We start from the raw sequence: 20,830 nt of genomic DNA, 5'->3' as shown, positions 1-20,830 counted from the left end.
TTTAAAAAATGGGGCTCATGGTCTGAAATTATTGAACTTAATATTGAGTCCAAAAGGTTGCAGAGTGCCTAATCAGAAGATGAGGTGCTGTTCCTTGCGCTTACGTTGAGCTTCAGCAGGCCAAGGACAGAAACGTGGGCGTGAGCACATGTTGGTGAATTAAAATGGCAAGCAACCGGAAGCTCGGATTCATGCTTGCGGACTGAGCAGAGGTGTTCTGCAAAGAGGTCACCCAATCTCCCTTTGGTCTCCCCATTGTAGAGGAGGCAGCACTGTGAGCAACGAATACAGTATACTAAGTTGAAAGAAGTACAAGTAAGTCACTGCTTCACCTGGAAAGTGTGTTTGGAGGATGATGAGGAGAGAGGAGGCAAAGGGCAGATATTACACCTCCTGCAATTGCATGAGAAGGTGCCGTGGGAAGGGGACGAGGTGTCGGGGTGTGGAGGAGTGGACCAGGGTGTTGCAGAGGGAACAAACCCTTTGGAATGCAGACAGGGGAGGGGAGAGGAAAATGTGTCTATTTATTTATTTATCTATCTATTAATTATTTTATTTTTATTTTTTTAACCATGTGCTAGTCTTAAACTTGTTTTTCATGTTTTTATTCATGTTCTTTATTCTGCCATTAACACTCTCTCTGGACAAATGCTTTATCTTTTACTACAACTATTCAGCACTCCTTTTGCCTTCTATTCCGTGACATCTCTGTCATTTAATCTCTCCTGTCCTCCATCCTATCACAGACCTTCCCTTTTATTCTTCATTCCCCCCTTCCCCCTGTTCAAAGACTGTTACATTTCAAACTTTTGCCAGTTCTGATAAGGTCACGGGCCTGAAATGTTATCTCTGTTTCTCTCTACACAGATACTGCCAGATCTGCTGAGTATTCCTGGCACTTTCTGTTCTCATTTCGGAGTTCCAGCATCTGCAGTATTTTGCTTTTATTTTAGTACCCATTGAAGACATGGCTACTGACGCCTTTGAGCAACCCTCACATTGCAGCAGAGGAGAGGTACAACATTTGCCACGGCTCCACCCAAGTGACCATTGAGCAGGCCATTTGGCTACTAAAGATGAGATTCCGGTGCCTCATCAATCCAGTGGAGCCTGCAGTATGTCCCAGCGATGGTCTCGCGTATCCTGGTGGTCTACGGTGTTCTGCACAATCTAGCACCGCAGACAGGGGAGGCCTTGCATGACGAGGTCATGATTGAACGGCACTCCTCATCAGACGAGAAGAATGTGGAGGCGGATGTCGAACAGGCAGCGCAGGATGATGCGAGGGCCATTGAGAGATGCACAAGGGAGACTTGGAACAATCTCATACATACCTGGTTCCTGCCACCATGATGCACATTCCAAGTGAACTCAATAAATACTCACCTTACTGCATCCCGCGTGTCGCCTCGTTCCTATTCCACTCCCCCGCCTTGCACCCAGGCTCACCAGGCGCATGCAGAGAGTCGGGAAGGTGCCCATACACAGCCTGCCCCTGCACTGGCAGCCCATTGAGGGAGCAAGGGTGAAGGTGGCATCTGGCAGGGCAGCAGGGAAAGCATTTTTTTTTAAAATTCATTCAGGGATGTGGGCGTCGCAGGCCAGCATTTATTGCCCATCCCTAATTGCCCTTGAACTGAGTGGCTTGCTAGGCCATTTCGAGGGCATGTAAGAGTCAACCACATTGCTGTGGGTCTGGAATCACATGTAGGCCAGACCAGGTAAGGACAGCAGATTTCCTTCCCTAAAGGACATTAGTGAACCAGATGGGTTTTTACAACAATCGACAATGGTTTCATGGCCATCATTAGACTAGCTTTAAATTTCAGATTTATTAATTGAATTCAAATTCCACCTTCTGCTGTGGTGGGATTCGAACCCATATCCCCAGAGCAATACCTGGGTCTCTGTGTTACTAGTCCAGTGACAATACCAGTTTGCCACCGCCTCCTCTTGAGAGATTCTCAACAATGAAAGTAACCTCCATTTGTTTAAACATTCACAAAATGCAATAACAAGACCAAGTTGCACACACCCATGAATCCCCAGGTGCTCTTCTTCATGCGCTTCCATGAATTTCTACAGAGGGCTCCTTTGCATTGGCAGCTGAGGTGAAGGCAGACTGCTGAACGCACTGCCCTGTGGCCTGGGATGACTTCGCGGGCGACCTCTGGGTACCTGAGGCCTGGAGGGCCCTGGCTCGCCGAGGGGTTTGTGAACAGGTGCAGAAGCCTCCTCCGTCGTTGCAGCCACTGGAGCTGGTGTCAATAGCGGAGGGGCTGAGGAGCCGCTGTCCACATTCAGAACACCATGAGGGAAGCCCCTAGATGTGGAGGTCAGCCACTCCTCCTCCTTTTCAAAGCTCACTTGAACTCCCTGCTGACCACAGAAGAACGAGGACCTGGAGAAGACACCAGACACCTCGGCTCCCTCTCGTCTTGCCACTGCTGTGTTGAACCCATGGCCAAGGCGAGGGTATGCAGGTCTGCACACATCTCTGGGAACTGGCTCTCCAGAAATGTCGCCAACCTCTTGATGGAGAAAGCCATTTGCTCACACACCTGAGACTCAGCTGCACTTATCGCATAGATGGACTCCTCTGTTGTCCATGAATCACTGTGCATTGTTTATGGCAGCTCTGCCAAATGTTCCCTTATCTCTCTCTACAACTCCAGCATGTTCTGTGCTCCAACACCACAAGCTCGACATCAGCCGGGGGCTCAATATAGGCCAGGCCTCCCACAGTCCTCCAACTGTCAGTGGCCTTGCTGTTACAGCCTGTGGCAGCTGTTCAGATGTCAGCTGTTCAGATATCAGCTATTCAGATGCACACACTTGTGACCCTGCAAAAAGCCTGAGCGCATACCACCAACGTGAGTGTCTCTGTGCTGGTGGAGGGTGTAGGGGCACGATGTGATAGTGAACCCTGTGAGGATTCTTCCTCCTTGCCCTCAGAGGATGGCGGGATTCCAGTGGCGCCAGCAGACGATCTTCCCTCCGAGGTGCCATGGCTTGCATGAAAAAACACAATCATTTTAGGGCTCTTTTGCATAGATCGGCCCATGCCAACCATGTGTGATTTGGTTCTCTAGAAGGGCTGTGGTGGGCACATGAACACAATGCTTTCTCACTCTCTTGGGTAGACACTCCAGTCTCCCCATCTGCTACCGAACGGCCGCCCTCGGAGCCTACTAATTCCAGGGCTTACTCCTCTGCTGGGGTCAGTTCTCAGTTGTCTGGGATCCCACATCCAGACTTCGCCCTTTCCCGAGAGTGATGGTTCACTTTCCCCTGTGAACAGAAAGAGGGACACTGTCAGTCCTTGTTCTGGTGGCGGCCCTTTGGCCCCTGCTGGGGTCTCCTAAATGCCTCCTCCTCATGTCTGCTCTCAAGGGACCTGTGGAAGGGGGGGTGGGTGGGAGTTAAGCTAGGACAGAAGGCTGGCTGTCTTGGCGATACAGCCATGCATCTGACTTGATTGCACAATGTTCGGCACTATTCACGACTCCTCAGATACTGAAGCAACCCATGTCCATATGCAGCAAGATCTGGACAACATCCAGGCTTGGGCTGATAAGTGGCAAGTAACATTCTCACCACACAAGTGCCAGGCAATGACCATCTCAAACAAGAGAGAATCTAACCATCTCCCCTTGACATTCAATGGCATTACGATCTTTGAATCCCGCAATATCAATATCCTAGGGTTTACTAGGAACTGAAACTGAACTGGACCAGCCACATAACTGCTGTGGCTACAAGAGCAGGTCAGAAGCTGGGAATCCTGCAGCAAGTAACCTACCTCCTGACTCCCCAAAGCCTGTCCAGCATCTACAAGGTACAAGTCAGGAGTGTAATGGAATATCCTCCACTTGCCTGGATGGGGGCAGCTCCAACAACACTCAAGCAGCTCGACACTAATATAAAAGCAAAATACTGCAGATGCTGGAAATCTGAAATAAAAACAAGAAATGCTAGAAATACTCAGCAGGTCTGGCAGCATCTGTGGAGAGAGAAGCAGAGTTAACGTTTCAGTCAGTGACCTTTCTTCAGACCTGCTGAGTATTTCCAGCATTTCTTGTTTTTATTTCAGCTCGACACCAACCAGGACAAAGCAGCCCACTTGATTGGCACCCCATCCCCCACCTTCAACATTCACTCCCTTCACCACCAACGCACAGTGGCAGCAGTGTGTACCATCTACAAGATGCACTGCAGCAACTCTCCAAGGCTCCTTCGACAGCATCTTCCAAACCCGCGACCTCTACCACCTAGAAGGACAAGGGCAGAAGATGCATGGGAACACCACCACCTGCAGGTTCCCCTCCAAGCCATAAACTATCCTGACTTGGAACTATATCACTGTTCCTTCACTGTCGCTGGGTCAAAATCCTGGAACTCCCTTCCTAACAACACTGTGGGTGTACCTACACACCAAACACTGCAACAGTTCAAGAAAGCACCTCACCACTATCTTCTCAAAGGCATTTAGGGATGGGCAATAAATGCTGGCCTTGCCAGCGATGTCCACATCTCACGAACAAATAAAGAAAATGATCTGCTGTTGCCTCAGTCCCTTGTCACCCACTTTATAGCCACTCCCTGAGCATGTCACACTCCCTCACATTTGGACACATGCAAGCCACAATGATGAGATGAGTATGGAGGACTCACCTTAGCAGAGTAAAGGAGGACATTGACTCTCTTGCAGCACTGAACCTAGTTGCGGAAGGTGATCACATGGTTGCTGATCTCCTCTGTGATCTCAGTGCAGCCTTGCTTGGTCACGCAAGAGGGTCTCTTCCTGCAGTTCCTTGAGAAGAGGACCTCCTGTCTTTCCCTTACAGCCTGCAGGAGAATCCACTAGGAGGCATTGCAGAACTGTGGGGCCACCCAGTGTCTTCCGCCTGACATGGTCCCTCTTGCTCCCAGTCAGCTCCTGGCCTTATGAGGCCTTGGTCAGCAGCACAGGCCTACAGTCAGCAGCACAGCAACACAGGGTCTTCAACCAAGGGGTGGGAGGACCGTGTCAGCAGTACAGCAGCACAGGGTCTACAGTTAGCAGCATAGCAGCAGTCAGCAGCACAAAAGCAAACCAGCATTAAACTGAACAAGTGAAGCAGCAGTTCAAGCAGGGCTGGGAGTGCTTTAAATATGATGCCAGCACCTGCATTCATCTCAGCTGATGACTCCATCGGCATCTCATCACCTGCCTGTGTACTTGGGACATGCCCCGTGCCTCCTGCATTCAAACGGACCAGCCGCTGCGTGATCACGGTCGGCCAGCCACGCACATGACGTGCAGTGTCGCCACACTTGTGATGGACTGACAAAATTCAGCCCAGAATGTAGAAGCGCAAACGACGCAGGTGAAAGCTCATTTGCAAGGTGCAAGGAGTGGGGTGACTGGATAAGCTGGCTGGATGCCCAGTTTCTCATTTACTGCATTGCCTAATTACACCAGCAGAAATGATCGTACTGATCTGAAAATCTACCCTTTCATTGTTGAAAAACAAAGTTAGTACAAGTAGATACATAGGTTAAAAGAGTTATGACTGTATTCTGTTCAAGTCTAAAATAGCTTTGTGTAGCTAAGTAGTTCTTATTATTTGACCCATATGGTTGAGTTTTTAAATGAAAACAATCAAATTGTCACAGAACAAAAAAACTACCTTCTCTTGCATTAATTTCCCTGTACTGTTTACAAATTCAAAGAATCCATTGCTACCACCCCTATATAGCAAATTGACATAACGGAAATAGTCTGCATCTCATTAGCACTTATGTATCTGTTCCTTTAAAAATGTTTTAAACATTAGATAGACATAGATTTCTAAATGTTTTGCTTGCTAAGTTGCCGAAAACATGAGCTGATAATAACGCAGCGAGCAAACAGGGCAAGCAACTGTGTATCTCCTTAACCAATCACATTGAAGGACTGTGAAATTAATAAAGCAAGGACTGAGAAGAAAGTAAATTAGAGTGCATGAATATAATGTCAAATCAGGTGCAAAAAGAGAAGTAAAATGAGAGAAGGAAAGATTGGATTAAGAAAGGGAAAAAAAACAAGGCCGAAAGAAAAAGTAAAAATAAATTTTTAAAATGTAAATTTTATAAAAACTCCGACAGCAACTATTACCTGAAGGAATGAGATTCCACACTTGTAATAATTAATTTTCAATGCCAGAGAGGTTAATGGCAGTAATTAATACTCATCACATCGTTAAAAGGGTACTTAGACTGGAAAGGAGAAGACAACTTTCTGTGGTGAGTTTAGTTTGTTTCTATTGTTTTGTGAAACACGGAGGAACTGTAATGAGGTGTAATGTGGAAATCATTTTTATATCACTACCGCACCATTTGTGTTTAAAAGTCTGGTGATACGCAATTGATGGAAGCGTCAACATATTGATGAGTTCCTCCATTTGGAGCTCCCATCAAAAACAGGCTGCTGCAGATTTTGCAAACATTTTACTGCCACTATAAAGTGATTCATTTTTATTCCCGGTGCTAATACCCCTCCCCTTTTCTGGTGCTGCTGCAGGTCCTTCACGTCCGACTATCCCACTTCCCATCTCCAGCTCAGTGAGCTGCCTATTAAGGACCACGTTTCATGCTGGCAGGTCAGCAACAATATTACATTGAGGACGCAAGACCAAAATCAATTATATCTCACACTAACTCATCCAGAAAACAGTCATGCACGTCCCACCCCATCCACTACTCGCCCAATTAATGCACACTAAAATCATTGCCATGAGGGTTTATCAATCCAAGTATTTCATGGTTCTATGTAAATAGGAAACTGCTTACTTTTGGAGACGATTCCATGAGCCTTGCACTCCTTCTGTCCCAACCTCCTCCATCCAGGTACAGGCCATAAATATAAACACCACCAATATCTGCAGGAGGAGATGCATTCACATCTTCCTTCATCATCTTGGTCACGTCATTATAAAGAATGACACTGTCTAGAGCCCAACCCTTGCTCAGATTCATACGGGTGGTTTCCTGTCGCATTGCAGTCAAAAAGCCCTGTGGAGAGAAATATCTTTATCTTTAACGAATAGATTTATTTTTGCAAATATAAGATGTACTACTAGCGGAAGCACAAATAAATGTATGGAAAAGTCAATTCCTGGTGAGTGGATGTTGCTGATGGATTGGAAATTTACTTCTGCTCAAAACTTTAAGATTGTGAAATTCGAAACTCCTAAAAATGCGCGCGGGGATCATGAAATGTGATTAATCTTCCAATGTAGGCAGCAAGCAAGTGTAGTTCTGACCAAAGGTCACTGACCTGAAATGTTAACTCTTTTTCTCTCTCCATGATGCGGCCAGATATGCTTTCCAGTTTTTTTCTGTTTTTATTAAGCAAACTTAGTGCTGCCTGCTAATTTAAATGATTGTAGCGTACAACCAATGCTAAGCACACTGTTGAGTGGTTGCACACCTGAGCGGGGCGCAAAATTGTGAGAGGCTAGCATGAGTTAAAGCTAGTCTGCACTATGTAAAGGGGAGGTGGATTCTGGCTGGAGCTGAAACTGCTCTACAACTGATTCTACCCTGGGAAAGACACAAGAATGGCTCTAAGATTTTCTGGGACAGCACTAGAGACCTTGGGACAGCAGGTGGAGAGGAGGAGAGGTCATCTATCCACAGTGGGCCAGGAGGCCCTCCAGACAAACTTATCAAAGGCAATGGGACCAGATAGATGTGGCAGTCAATGTCAGGAATCCAGCCTGGAAGAACTGGAAGCAGTACCACAAGAAGTTCGATGACCTCACACAAGTGGTCAAAGTCAGTGAGTGTATCTTCACATGCCATATCGCATCAATTGCAACACTAGCTTCACACAGTACTCAATGCACCACACCCCCATCACACACCGACCAACAATCGCTATCAATCACAACTCATATCTAACATTCATATCTTCACCTCACCCTCACACACTTAGCACTGCTGCATGTCTCATAGTCACATCTCACAGCTTACACACACTGCCAACTGTTTAACCATAACATCCATGTCACCAAACACATTGCACCACACCATCTGACAGACTTCCCTCTCTCTTCCAGGACAAGGTATGAGCATACATATGAACATATACTAGGAGCAGGAATAGCCTATTCGGCCCCTTGAGCCTACTCCGCCATTCTATATGATCATGGCTGATCTGTTTGTGGGCTCAACTCCACTTTCTTGCCTACCCCCGATACCCTTTGACTCCTTTGTTTGTCATGAATTTGTTTACCGCTTCCTTAAAAACATCTAATGACCCTGCCTCCACTGCTCTCTGAGGAAGAGAGTTCCACAGACTCACGTCCCTCTGAGAGAAAAAAATTCTCCTCAGCTCAGTCTGAAATGGGAGATCCCTTATTTTTAAAACAGTGCCCCCTAGGTATAGACTCTCCTACACGGGGAAACATCCTTTCAACATCCACCATGTCAAGTGCCGTCAGGATATTATATGTTTCATTTAGATCACCTCTCATCCTTCTAAACTCCAATGAATACAGGCCCAACATGTCTAATCTTTCTTCATATGATAACCCACTCAGCCCAGGAATCAGTCAAGTGAACCTTCTCGGAACTGCTTCCAATGCAATTATATCCTTTCTTAAGTAAGGAGACCAAAACTGTACACAATACTCTAGATGTGGTCTCACCAATGCCTTGACAACTGTAGCAAAACATCTCTTCTCTTATATTCCATTCCCCTTGCAATAAGTGACAACATTGCATTTGCCTTCTTAATCACTTGCTGTACCTGCATACTAACTTTTTGTGTTTCGTGTACTAGGACACCCAGATCGCTCTGCATCTCAGTGTTCTGCAATCTCTCTCTACTTAAATAATATATTGCTTTTTTATTCTTCCAGACAAAGTGGACAAGTTCACACTTTCCTACATTATACTGCATCTGCCAAATCTTTGCTCACTCAATTAACCTATCTATATCCCTTTGTAGACCCCTTATGTCCTCTTCACAACTTACTCTCCTACCTATCTTTGTGTCATCAGCAAATTTAGCAACATAATTCTGTCCCTTCATCCAAGTCATTGATATAAATTGTTAATAGTTGAGGCCCCAGCACTGATCCCTGGTTCCACTAGTTACAGTTTATCAACCTGAAAACAACTCATTTATGTCTACTCTTTGTTTCCTGTTAGCTAACCAATCCTTTATACATATTAATATGTTACTCCCTATACCATGGGCTCTTACTTTGTTCCGTAACCTTTGATGTGGAACCTTGTCAAATGCCTTCTGAAAATCCAAGTGCACCACATCCACAGGTTCCCCTTTATCCATGTTGCTTGTTACTTCCTCGAGGAACTCTAATAAATTAGTAAAAAATGATTTCCCTTTCACAAAACCATGTTGATTCTGATTGATAGCATCGAGAGTTTCCAAATGAACTGATTTAACCTCCTTAATAATAGATTCCAGCATTTTCCTTATGGCAGATGTTAAGCTAACTGGCCTATTGTTTCCTACTTTCTGTCTTCCTCCTTTCTTGATTCTTCACTATTTCCCAATCTGATAGGACCTTTCCAGAATCTAAGGAATTTTGGAAAATTAAAATCAATGCATCTGCTACCTCAGCAGCTACTTCTTTTAAGGCCCTAGGATGAAGTCCATCAGGACCTAAGAACAAATATTCGAAAATCATGGCCCATGCATGATTCACCTCCCTTCGGGGTACAGGGAGAAGAAAAATTTAACACACCAATCTCTCCGCCACCAATAGCAATACTGAACACTAGAAATGCATCAGTGTTGCTAAGGTGCAAATGATGTAAAATACACCATATCCCATCTATTGCATCTATTACAATAATATTACAGAAAATGCTGAAAGTGGCAGGAGCAAGCAGGGAGCTGACAAAGCAGTTCTTGAAAAATGTTCTCTTACATTCTGCTTGTGTTACACCAGAAGGAGTAGAAAATTCTGTACATAGGATACTAAATCAGGAAGGTAACTTTCAACTTATATAAGATTTTAATTAGGCTGTAGGTAGAGTACTGTGCTTTTTGGGGACGATGAAAGCAATGAAAAAGGTGCAGCGCTCATTCACTTAAGAGATTACCAGAGAGGAGCAACTGCAATTATGAAGAGGCATGTGAAAAGTTACATTTGTTTTTACTGGAGCTGAGATGGTTACGGGGCTGATCTGATAGACGTAGTCAAGATTTTGGAGGCTATGAGAAAGCAAAATCCTGCGGATGCTGGAAATCTGAAATAAAAACAGAAAGTGCTGGAAAAACACAGCAGGTCTGGCAGCATCTGTGGAGAGAGAAGCAGAGTTAACGTTTCAGGTCAGTGACCCTTCTTCAGAACTGGCAGATATAAGAAATGTAAAAGATTTTAAGCAAGTAAAGTGGGGGTGGGGCAAGAGATAACAAAAGAGAAGGTATTGATAGGACAAGGTCATAGAATAGCTGACCAGAAGGTCATGGAGCATGTTAATGGTGTGCTGAAAGACAAAGCATTAGTACAGATGAGAAAGCAAATAGTGTTATATGCTTCCCACTGGCTGCTAAGACTGTAACAAGAGACCAGAAATTTAAGATAATAAAAAACCATTAACGGAGAAATTAGGAAAAACTTTTTACATAGAAAATGTTTAGAATGTGTAATTTTTGCCACAAATAATGGTTGAAATATAATGGATTTTTAAAAAAGAGGGTATTAGTTGTTTGAAGAAGAAGAATATTAAAGGGTGGTTATGAGCACCAAGCAGGAGAGTGGGACCTAGCACAGATGTGAAGGATCAAAACAACCTGTTTCTATGCTGTAACATTTTATGATTCTGAGCAAAACAGGCATACAAAAGTGAAAAGCAGACAAATCTTTTTCTGACTAGTGTGAATGGATTGCCTCAGATGATTAACCTGGTGGCAGATAAGCATCCCCGAAGAGATCAAACATCCCTGTCAACTCGTGGGAGTCCGTGGCTTGTGGCCACCCTAGATGGAAAAAGCTCATTTGGGAAGGCATCATACACCTCGAGGAACTTGGTCAGAAACATGTGGAGGTGAAGTCGAGGTGTTGGAGGGACCGCACAAACCTCCAAACTACTCATCTACCTGACCCTTCAAACACCACCTGCCCCTCATGTGGCAAAGACTGCAGATCACGCATGAGACTTATCAGCTATCGCCGAACGCATCCCGAGGGACTGCCTAAGAAGAAGACGACATTCCTAATACCTGGCAGATGAAATTACTGTCATGCTTTTTAGCGAAAAAATCAGCACAAGTATAAAGCAGTTCTCTCCGCTTAAAACTCACATTGACTTTTTGTTAATATTATTAAAGACATGACTTTTAGCTCTTGAAGTATCCCTAGTTAAAAGCAGCAGATAACTGTCTCACAGAACATGCATCACCCTTGTTCACATTGCTAGTTAAGGAAGTCACTAAGTACAAAACTTGATAAGAGGCAGAATAGGAGCCATGACTTATGTTCTGGAGTTTGTTTTGCTGAAGATAAATATTCATTGAAGCCCTTAGCAACATTTACAGCTAACATTTCTGAACCAGATTCATGGCCGTGAAAAATGCATCACGGACCTTGAAATCTCATGTCCTCCGTCAAATCTCAGGTCCTCTGTGAAATCGGCTATTTTCTGAACTTCACACGTTTTATTCATTGACGCAAGGCTCAACTCGCTGATTGGTAGTTGAGGGAGGGCTTCTGGTGCAGTTTTGAGAGAAGCAGTCTCAAGTATTAGAAGACAAGTCAGAATGCCAGAATGAGCAAATCAAAAATGGCCACAATCATGACTGTAGCACATTGAGTGAAAGAATCTGGAAGCCAAATTCTGCATGTCGATGGTAGAATACTGTTTTGTACAAGCTGCAATGTTTCCTTGCCACGGTTCAGCACCACTTATCCGAAAGTCTTTGCAGCAGAAAGAGAGCATCCGACACCATGCTGCTGGAAAATGAGCATGCAAAAAAACAAGCAACAATTTCATCTCTTTTCCAGAAGTCGACAGAGAGCTCAGAAAATTGTCAGTTGGTTACAATGGAACTTGTGGATGCTTTTGCAAGCGCCAACATACCATCAGAAAAACTTGATCACCCAAAGCTGTGGGGATTCATTCAATGTAATGCCCAAATTCGTAGTTTATTTGCACTTGGCAAACAGCCATGGCAGGACTACCTTCCGAAGGTTTTTGCTGCACATTGCGAGATGAAGTCTCAGATTAACGCATGCAAGTCTTTTGCAATTATTTGTGATGGGTTCGCTGATGAGCAAGACAACTATGTGCTGCATGTTTTGTTTGATTTTATTTCTGGTAAGGCTGAAGATATACAGTCAGGAAATCTAACAACAGTGTTTGCAGACTGCGTCCACTAAGAAGCTGTTAATTACACCATAGTTTCCCAAGCGATTATCAGAAGAGTTTCAAAATACAGTGCAGATTTCAACAAAGTGTCTGCTTTCATTATTGACAATGCAACTTTCATGATAAAATCTTTCAAATTTGTGCTCCAAGGTGTAATGCCTAATGCTGTCCACATTACATGTAATGCATATATAATTTCTCTTGTCAGTGAGCGGTTGAAAAGCGAGTTTGGTAAAGTCAACAAACGGGTCAACTACATTAAAAAAACTTCAAACACTGCCTGAGCTGCAAGCTTCGATACAGGCAACACACTGCAAATGCAGCTGAAATGGCTGACATTGGGGAACAAAACATCGGCCTTCCTCCAGAACCAGTAATTACACATTGGAATTCTTCATTTCAGGCAGTATACAGTATCATGCAAAACTACTCAGACTCTCAGAAAAGCTCACTGACACCAAAAATACAGGTTTTGAACAGACATTGTAACCCTTCTAAATGATGCTCAGCTTAATAAGAACATTCAGTTTGTTGCCATGAATGCTACACAACTGATGGATTTAATCATTTGGTCTGAATCTCAACACATCACAATCCACAAAGTTTACAATAAAGTAATCGATGTACTGTTCAGGGCTGAAGCACAGTCAAACGAACAACACTCTGATGATGCTGAATTAAATGCTTTTGCTCAACAAGTGTTTTCTTGCATGACAAAGAAGCTCACACAATATTACTGCTATGGGGAAGTCAAGCGGTGAAGAAAAAGCGGTTCAGAGGATTCAACAACCTGCTGCGGCATTCCTGAAAGCTGTGCGCATCTTTGACCCTGCAGAAAGGCACCTGTTGATGGCGGATTTGATCTCGTTTGATGTGATTCCTGGTTTTGACAAGAATTGTAGGCAGGAGATTCCTGCTTATAAAAGCATTTCAAAAGAAGCAGATTGTACTTTGCCTGTGCTGCAGTTTTGGAACTCTGTGGAATGCAGAATTCACACCTTACAAGGCTAGCATGGCACTGTCTGACAATTCCAACAAACTCTGTGACAGGGAGAGAGCTGTGTCTAAACACAGGCAGGTGTCCACAGCGCAGAGACAGGGAATAAAGAATGAGACAATTGCAGGTTGCTCCTTGCTCAAATTCAACCACTGACTTTAGTGAGTAAAAAATGTGACCTGTTTATGGTCAGCTTTTTACAGTAGTTTTTGAGTTTACAATAAATGTCATTTGAAACCAGAAACCTGCCTTGTCTTTTATTTGTTTTAAATAAATCATTTCCATAGTTTGTTGCAACACCATGAAATTTACGATTTAAGTACATAAAATCATGAAATTCACAATTCTTAAATGCTGTGACTGTGAAATTTGTAAAAGTTGACCGTGAATTTGGTAGGGCCCTAATAATGAGACAAATGAAGGGAGACTGAAAAATCTATTTTTAAACTCATACTGTTGGTGTTCAATTAATGCTTAAACATTTCTGTAAAGCAAACACAAACCAGATAGTCTCGTCTCAAAACCAGACCAGTGGCAAGGTACCACTGGTGTGTCTGTAGAGAACAGTTTGTGTAAACAGGCCTAATTAGGATAGGGATCAGGGAATGCATTTGCAAGGGACCTTTGATCAAGCGGATGGTTGATGGTTGATGGCTGATGGTTGATGGTGGGCAGGCTGAGCCTAGGTAATTCTGAGAATGATAAATCGAAAACCCAAGGTATATAACGGACTAAGAAGAATTCACAGAGGGAAAACAAAAAAATATAATACTTGGAAAAGAAATTGAGACAGTACAGCTTGCTCTCTATAAACCATCAAAACTGATGCCTAAAATAGATATTTTTAGCACTTAAAAAACTGTCAAAAGTGATTTTCATTTTGTCAGTGTCAGAAAACATCAAATTTCAGAAAGGTAGCTTTTTTCTAAAAAAAAAATAGAATTTTCAATTATTTCCAAAAAACCCTGCTAAAGTGTTTTACTAATTCATTACAGCTTTATAATAGTAACCGTAAAATAAATCAACACATATTGTGTTCTCAAAACAATAAAAGCAAGGCGATTGTGTGATTTAACCATTGTTAATAACTACCATCCGGTGTTTAAATTGTGTTATTTTAACTATGTCAGTGCCAGTTGCTCTAACCTGAGGATTAAAGAACCCTGTCATCCAGAACTGGTTTGGTCGTCCATCAAAAATCCAGGTCTGGAACTGTTGGTTTCTTTCAAGCAGCTCTGTAAACCAGAACCCAAGAGTCGCAGATTCCCAGGAAATTTTGAACCACATCTTTGGAATCCGAGCATCATACATGTTATCAAGAGCATCTCTCAGGTCCTCAGACATTATAATTGTTCCTAAATTTAAAAAAAAGATTGATTTCAGGGGACATGGCAGTAAGGAGCTGAAGAAATTATTCAATCACTATATTTTGAAAAAGTAACTTTCTCCTAAGCCAGTTTTTCAAAAGATGTATCCTGCTGTTTCTCTTTGTTCCTTACAATTCTTCACCATCTAGAAACTACCATAATTCATGGTAACATCCACACAGCAAACCAGCCATATAAGGTTTATTAATGGCAGCATGCTGTAAATTTGCTTCCAGCTGTCTACTGTCATCTTTAAAGAATCTAATTGTTGTGAGCACTTAAATTCCTCTCAAACACTCTTACTGGAATGGTTACATTTCATGAACACAAATTATGGATAGCAGATTTAAACCTGTCCAAATCCATACCAATTTAAATTTATTCTTAATTTAGGCCAATTTCAACTGTTTCAGAATCAAAGAGAATTTCCCTTTTAAAACATACAATTAAAGGATTTTTAGAGGTTGTGTAATATATAAAGCAAATGGGGTTGTTCAGTTTGGTTGTAATTATGCACTTTATTTTATCTTCACTGATTGCATCAAATGTAGAGCTGGATTTTCTTCTCCTGCCGCCAGGAGCGGGTGAAAAAAATGGCGGCCCAGGATAATGAGCTGGTCGGGCCACCAATCACATGAAGGGGGCGGGCTCTCCGCCACCGGCAGTGGCGTCAGCTGCTTATGCGCAGGCACTGGAGCCATTTTTAAAGACCCTGCCGGGTCATTTAATTTTTTAAAGGGCTACCCCCAGCAATGTACCACTGATAAATCTATCGCTCCCTTCCCCCCATAACATTTAAATTCAAAATTTTCCCTCTCCCCGCCCCCAAAACACTTACCTTCAACACTTGACCTTTCCCCCTCCCCAAACCGATCAAAGTGCAGAGGTCTCCCCTTCCCACCCTCCCCTACACTAGTAATTTGCATTAGAGCCCATTCCCCCCCACCCGCACGGCACTAAAAATCATAAGGTCCCCCCTTCCCCTCCACAGTGGCACCTGCTTCCTGAGTGGGAAAGCGAAGGCGGTGAGTGCCGTCCGCCACTCGGAAGATCGCGGCCCAAAGGTAAAATCGTTGCTGATTTTATTTAAATGTATTCATTTCATTAATTTAAATATATTAATCCGGGTCCCGCTGCCCAGCGGTGGGGAAGTCATCACGGCACCTCGCCGCCGCCAGGAAGATCAGGCCTAGCACTCTTCGCATCGGGCTCTGTGGCAGGCTGCTGCTGGAATGATCTTCCAGCACCACCACACCTCCCCCCACCCCCCGCACCCCACCCCCTACCCCGCAATGGAGCCCAATGTGTAAAATTCCAGCCATACTATGTGCTGACCAAGGAATGACAGGTGAAGTTTGTTTTTTTTCATCTTCAGCTCACTCAATTTATCTGCCTTAATGGCTTTAGAACAAATATCTGTGTCAATATAAAGGTAATAAAGCAGTTTAAATTGTACTAACATGTTCAGTTAATAACTACAGCCTCTGCTAAATAGCAGAAAGGATGACGTAAAATGAACATTTTTAAGTATTTATATGTTAGTCTTCCATGGCATAATTTCAAAGCCCTTGTGTTTAATTTCAGTGTGCTGATACCAAGTAAATTTATATTATTTTGAAAAACCCATTTGTATCCTACTTGTTTTTAGTTGTAATATTAGCTATAATTTGTTCATTATAAAAGACAATAAACATGAAGCTCAGAGTACAAAACAGATTCTTAAGCATATTATGGATGAACGTTTTGTAAAGCATAGCCTGAGATTTCATTTTCTGGTGATGTTCTTGCCTGTATTTTCTGTAGACAGCTTCGATAAGTATTTTCAGGTCATATTCAGGTGTAATATTTTAATCATATCCTTTTAAACAAGAAAGCAATTTATTTTTTTTTAAATTAGTAAGTCAATTTCAATTTGATTGACCTTTCTAAATGCAATTTCACTCCAAGCATGAGGTATTGCATATGAAAGATATGCGACATGAAGCAATAGGATATTAGCATTTTTCTCACACTTGAACAGGGTCTAAAACTCACTTATGATTATGGCACTCATGAATTAACACTCATATGGAAAAATAACTATTATTTCACTGTCTCCTGTATCATGCTGTATTTACAATGTAAACAGTAAGTATGTGTTGGGCCAGTGACAGTTTAATGATTTTATTGTGCACTTCAACAGATTGGAGTCAATTTTTGTCTTCACCACATGGGCAGTGATCTAGTGGAGCAGAGCACCCACCCATTGGGCTGAATTTTATTTGGGCGCCATGCTGCGCGATGGCGCCCTTTCAACTCAGCGTGGCACCCCCATTTGGCAGCCTCCACAGAGCCCCTGCGATATTATGCGTGGGGGCTCATTAGAATCATGGCGCCAAGCCGCCCTCCCCATATTACGTGGGGAGAGGCGGGACATTCGGCGCAGTGAGAGAGTTTTTGACAGTTGTGCAACAGGTGCTGGGGCCCTATTTTAAGCACCCCAGCACCTGCTTCCCGACAGCTTTCAAAGAAATACTTGCCTGACTACTAAAGAGTGGGGCTCCTGTCAATCTGGCAGCAAAGCAGAAAGTGCTGCAGAAATCCAGCAAGTCAGGCAGCATCTGTGGAGAGAGAAGCAGAGTTAACTTGTCCAAGTTCACAGACCTGAAAGTTAACTCTGCTTCTCTCTCCACAGATGCTGCCTGACCTACTGAGTTACCCCAGCACTTTCCGCTTTGCTGCCACATACTTACCCTGCTGTGTCCCAGTGTCCTGTGAAGTTGCGATCCTCTTCTTCCACTCAAGTGTAACATTCCTTCTTGTAGGCGTGCCGCACCTGGGTGAATAATCTTAAATTTGCACATTCCAGGACGTGAGACTTAAATACACCATAAAAGGTATTACAGAAGTTTACAGAGAACACACTGACACAAATGGGAATGCATGGGTGGCACAGCAATGTAAATACGTCTTTCACTAAATGTTCCTCACCGACATGTGTCCTTTTCTCTGTGTGAATGATGTGTGCCAGCATGTAGCACAAAGTCACATCCCTTTGCACTGTTGGCCTTTCAGGAGAGCCAACGTATGCAATAACATCATTACCATGCCACCATTACTCATGACGGTTTCCACGGATGCAGTGACATGGACATTGCCTCAGTCAGCTGCTGTCTCGAATGGTTTACACAGCGATGCTGCAGATGTGGACTGGTGCACAGCAGGTGAGCGAGGGTGATGTGAGGCTTACAGAGCCCATGTTGGTTCCTATGGTGCAGAGAGCCTTTGTCTGATAAGCCACTTCCTTACATCCCCAGCTCACTGCTAGCCCTGCGTGCAGAGTCTGGGTGCCATCTGCCCTCCCATGCGTCTTTCATGTTGTAGGTCCTCAGCATCCTCATAGTCCAAGGAGGAATCCTGTTGATGTCTCTCCACATCATGCCAGGCCTGGCCCCTACTGGGTGTGTAGTTGTGCAGAGCAGCAAAGAAAGGAGCTGGCCTTTTCGGCCCGTAGTACAGGGCATCACCCTATCCATACAGGCATTGGAGGTGCTCTTTCAGCATGCCGATCTCCTGGTCAATGGTGGCGAAAGTAGCTCAGTGGCTGGTGTTGTATTTCTCCTCTGCAGCAGTGGTGGAGTCTCGCACTGGTGTCGGGAGCCATGTCTGCACAGGATAACCCTTATCTCCAAGAAGCCACCCCTCCATCTGAGTCAGTTCAGTGAATAGTGGTGGCAGCCGGGACTGGCGCAAGACCCAGGTGTCATGGCAGCTGCCTGAGAATCAGTCACACATTTGCTGCAGGCATCTGCGGTGTTCACATATCAGCTTCAGCTAGATTGAAAGGGCTCCTTTAATGGTGATGTCTGCAGGTGGTAGCCTGGCAGTAGGCCTGATGGCCACATGAGTGCAGTCTATGAACATTACAACCTATGGTTCTCCGGCAATGGTGCCAGAACCAATGGCCCTCTGGGCCTGGCTGTGAGAGTCCGTCCCGAAGCGGACATTCTCACTGGCCCTCCGGTGCAGGGCATTGGTGACCTCCCTGATGCAGGGAGGTCACCTGCATGTATTCGAAGGTTCCTAACAGGGCAGGGATTGGTGTAGATGGGTACATCAGCTGCTTTCCTGGATCAACTATGTTACATGCCATGGTATTGCCCATCTGGGCCAACACTCAGAGTGGCACAGCATGACCACATCAAGATCCTGCCAGCTGAATCGATTGCCCCCACCATCCATATAAGCTTAATGTTCCTGTCCTTTCTGGCACCCTCCGCACACACAGGGTGCCTAGTGTGCCATTGCTCCCTCACAAACACAGAGCATACACTGTTAACGGAGGGATGGTACACAGTACCTCCCTTCATGCCAGCACAGCTTTCCCTCCAGTCATCTCAGTCCCTCCTCCCTTTAAGAATGCAGAGTTAGACCCCGAATATCCCCCCCTCCCTCCTCCCTTTAGGAATGCTGAGTGAGACCCCTGAATATCCCCCCTCCCTTCTGTAATGCAGAGTGAGCCCCCTGAATAACAGAACTCACCTTCGCTTGCGACAACTTCTGCCTCTGTGGACCCGTTGGCTTTTCAAATTGTAAACGGGACGGCATGTGTTGGCCTCCCGTCCAGCAAAAAATCCAGAAGTGTCAGTGGAGAGGTGGTGGGCTGCATAACCAGCAAAGGTAATTATTCTTTACCATATGCTAATTGTGGTGCCGCTGCTATGCGGCGGGGGGAGCCGCACTGAGGTCCCGCCACTGCCTCTCCCCACAGCATTTTACCGGCCCCCGCACCGCGACCCACGGCGTTGAGGGGCTGGTAAAATTCAGCCCATTATAGGACACTTCCAACATTCTTCCTGTTGAAATCAACATAATGAAAATCAAGCAGGCTCTAAAACTGGTGAGTAATCCGTTCAATTATTGCCCAGCTGCTGAAGACAAAGTCATTCTTGTTAGCATAGTGTGGATTGAGATGTAATTCTGAGATTATTATGATATAGTTCCCCAAGATTCTAAGCAGCAGTTGCACAAATTAAAATGGTAACGTTTGCACTTTGGACGAAATAGTCAACCTGGGTGCAAGTTGTGCTCAAAATTGCATTGTTTTCCAAATTGATTTTATGGTTCAAGCTTCCACTTAAATTCATTTGCACAAACACAAATGTAAAATTTTCCATGAACCAGCAAAATAGGGCATTTTACAACTTTTTCTTTTTTTAATACAAACATTCCTTGACGTATTTGTGTTCCAAATTATGAGGGGTCTGGATAGAGTAGATAGGGAGAAACTGTCACCATTGGCAGAAGGGTTGAGAACCAGAGGACACCAATTTAAGATAAATGGCAAAAGAACCACAGGTAACATGAGGAAAAACTTCTTTATGCAGCGAGTGGTTCAGATCTGGAATGTACTGCCTGAGAGTGTGGTGGAGGCAGATTCAATCATGGCTTTCAAAAGAGAATTTGATAATTATCTGAAGAAAAATGATTTGCAGGGCTACGGGGAAAAGACAGGGTAGTGGGACTAGCTAAATTGCTCTTGCAGAGAGCTGACACAGACATGATGGACCAAATGGCCTCCTTCTGTGCTGTAACCATTCTGTGATTCTATGATTTAAGAGTGGTAACCAGGTGAAGTTTTATTAATCCAGCTGAAAATGCACTTATCACAAAAAATAAGCATTTTTAATGAGTATCGAATCCACCATTTGTGAGGAGCTTGTTTTTAAATAACTAAAAATGAAGATAAAAAAATATATAGAACCATTTACTTAAAACTTTTAAAACATGCCCATTAGTATCCTTGTACCTAAAGTAAAGCTTAATTTTATAAGTCTGGAATGGTAGAAATGTGGTAATGTTACTGGCCTTGTGATCCAGAGGCCTGGACTAATGCTCTGGGGACATGAGTTCAAATCCCACCATGGCAGTTGGGGGAACTTAAATGCCATTGATTAATCAATCTGAAGTAAAGTGCTATTCTCATTAATAATGATTGTAAAACTACAAGATTATCGTAAAAACACATCTGGCTCACTAATGCCCTTCAGGGAAGGAAATCAGCTGATCTGGCCTACATGTGAATCTATTGACTATTAACTGCCCTCTGAAATGGCCT

General features: G+C 43.9%; 1 protein-coding gene across 2 annotated transcripts in view; it reads right to left on the bottom strand.

Annotated features, from left to right (window-relative positions):
• The window catches only part of dnah5l (dynein, axonemal, heavy chain 5 like), a 472,330-nt gene that overhangs the window by 10,920 nt on the left and 440,580 nt on the right, over positions 1–20,830 (bottom strand). For both annotated transcript variants that reach the window (XM_068012046.1, XM_068012056.1), the window contains 2 exons: positions 14,513–14,721; positions 6,814–7,035 (listed from right to left, as the gene is read on the bottom strand). In XM_068012046.1, coding sequence (XP_067868147.1) covers positions 6,814–7,035; positions 14,513–14,721 — 431 coding nt within the window. The remainder of the gene's footprint in view (positions 1–6,813; positions 7,036–14,512; positions 14,722–20,830) is intronic.

Source organism: Heterodontus francisci, chromosome 2 (assembly GCF_036365525.1).
Source record: "Heterodontus francisci isolate sHetFra1 chromosome 2, sHetFra1.hap1, whole genome shotgun sequence".
Classification (NCBI taxonomy): domain Eukaryota; kingdom Metazoa; phylum Chordata; class Chondrichthyes; order Heterodontiformes; family Heterodontidae; genus Heterodontus; species Heterodontus francisci.
The sequence above is the reverse complement of the archived record's forward strand: the minus strand, read 5'-3'. Positions and strand labels throughout refer to the sequence as shown.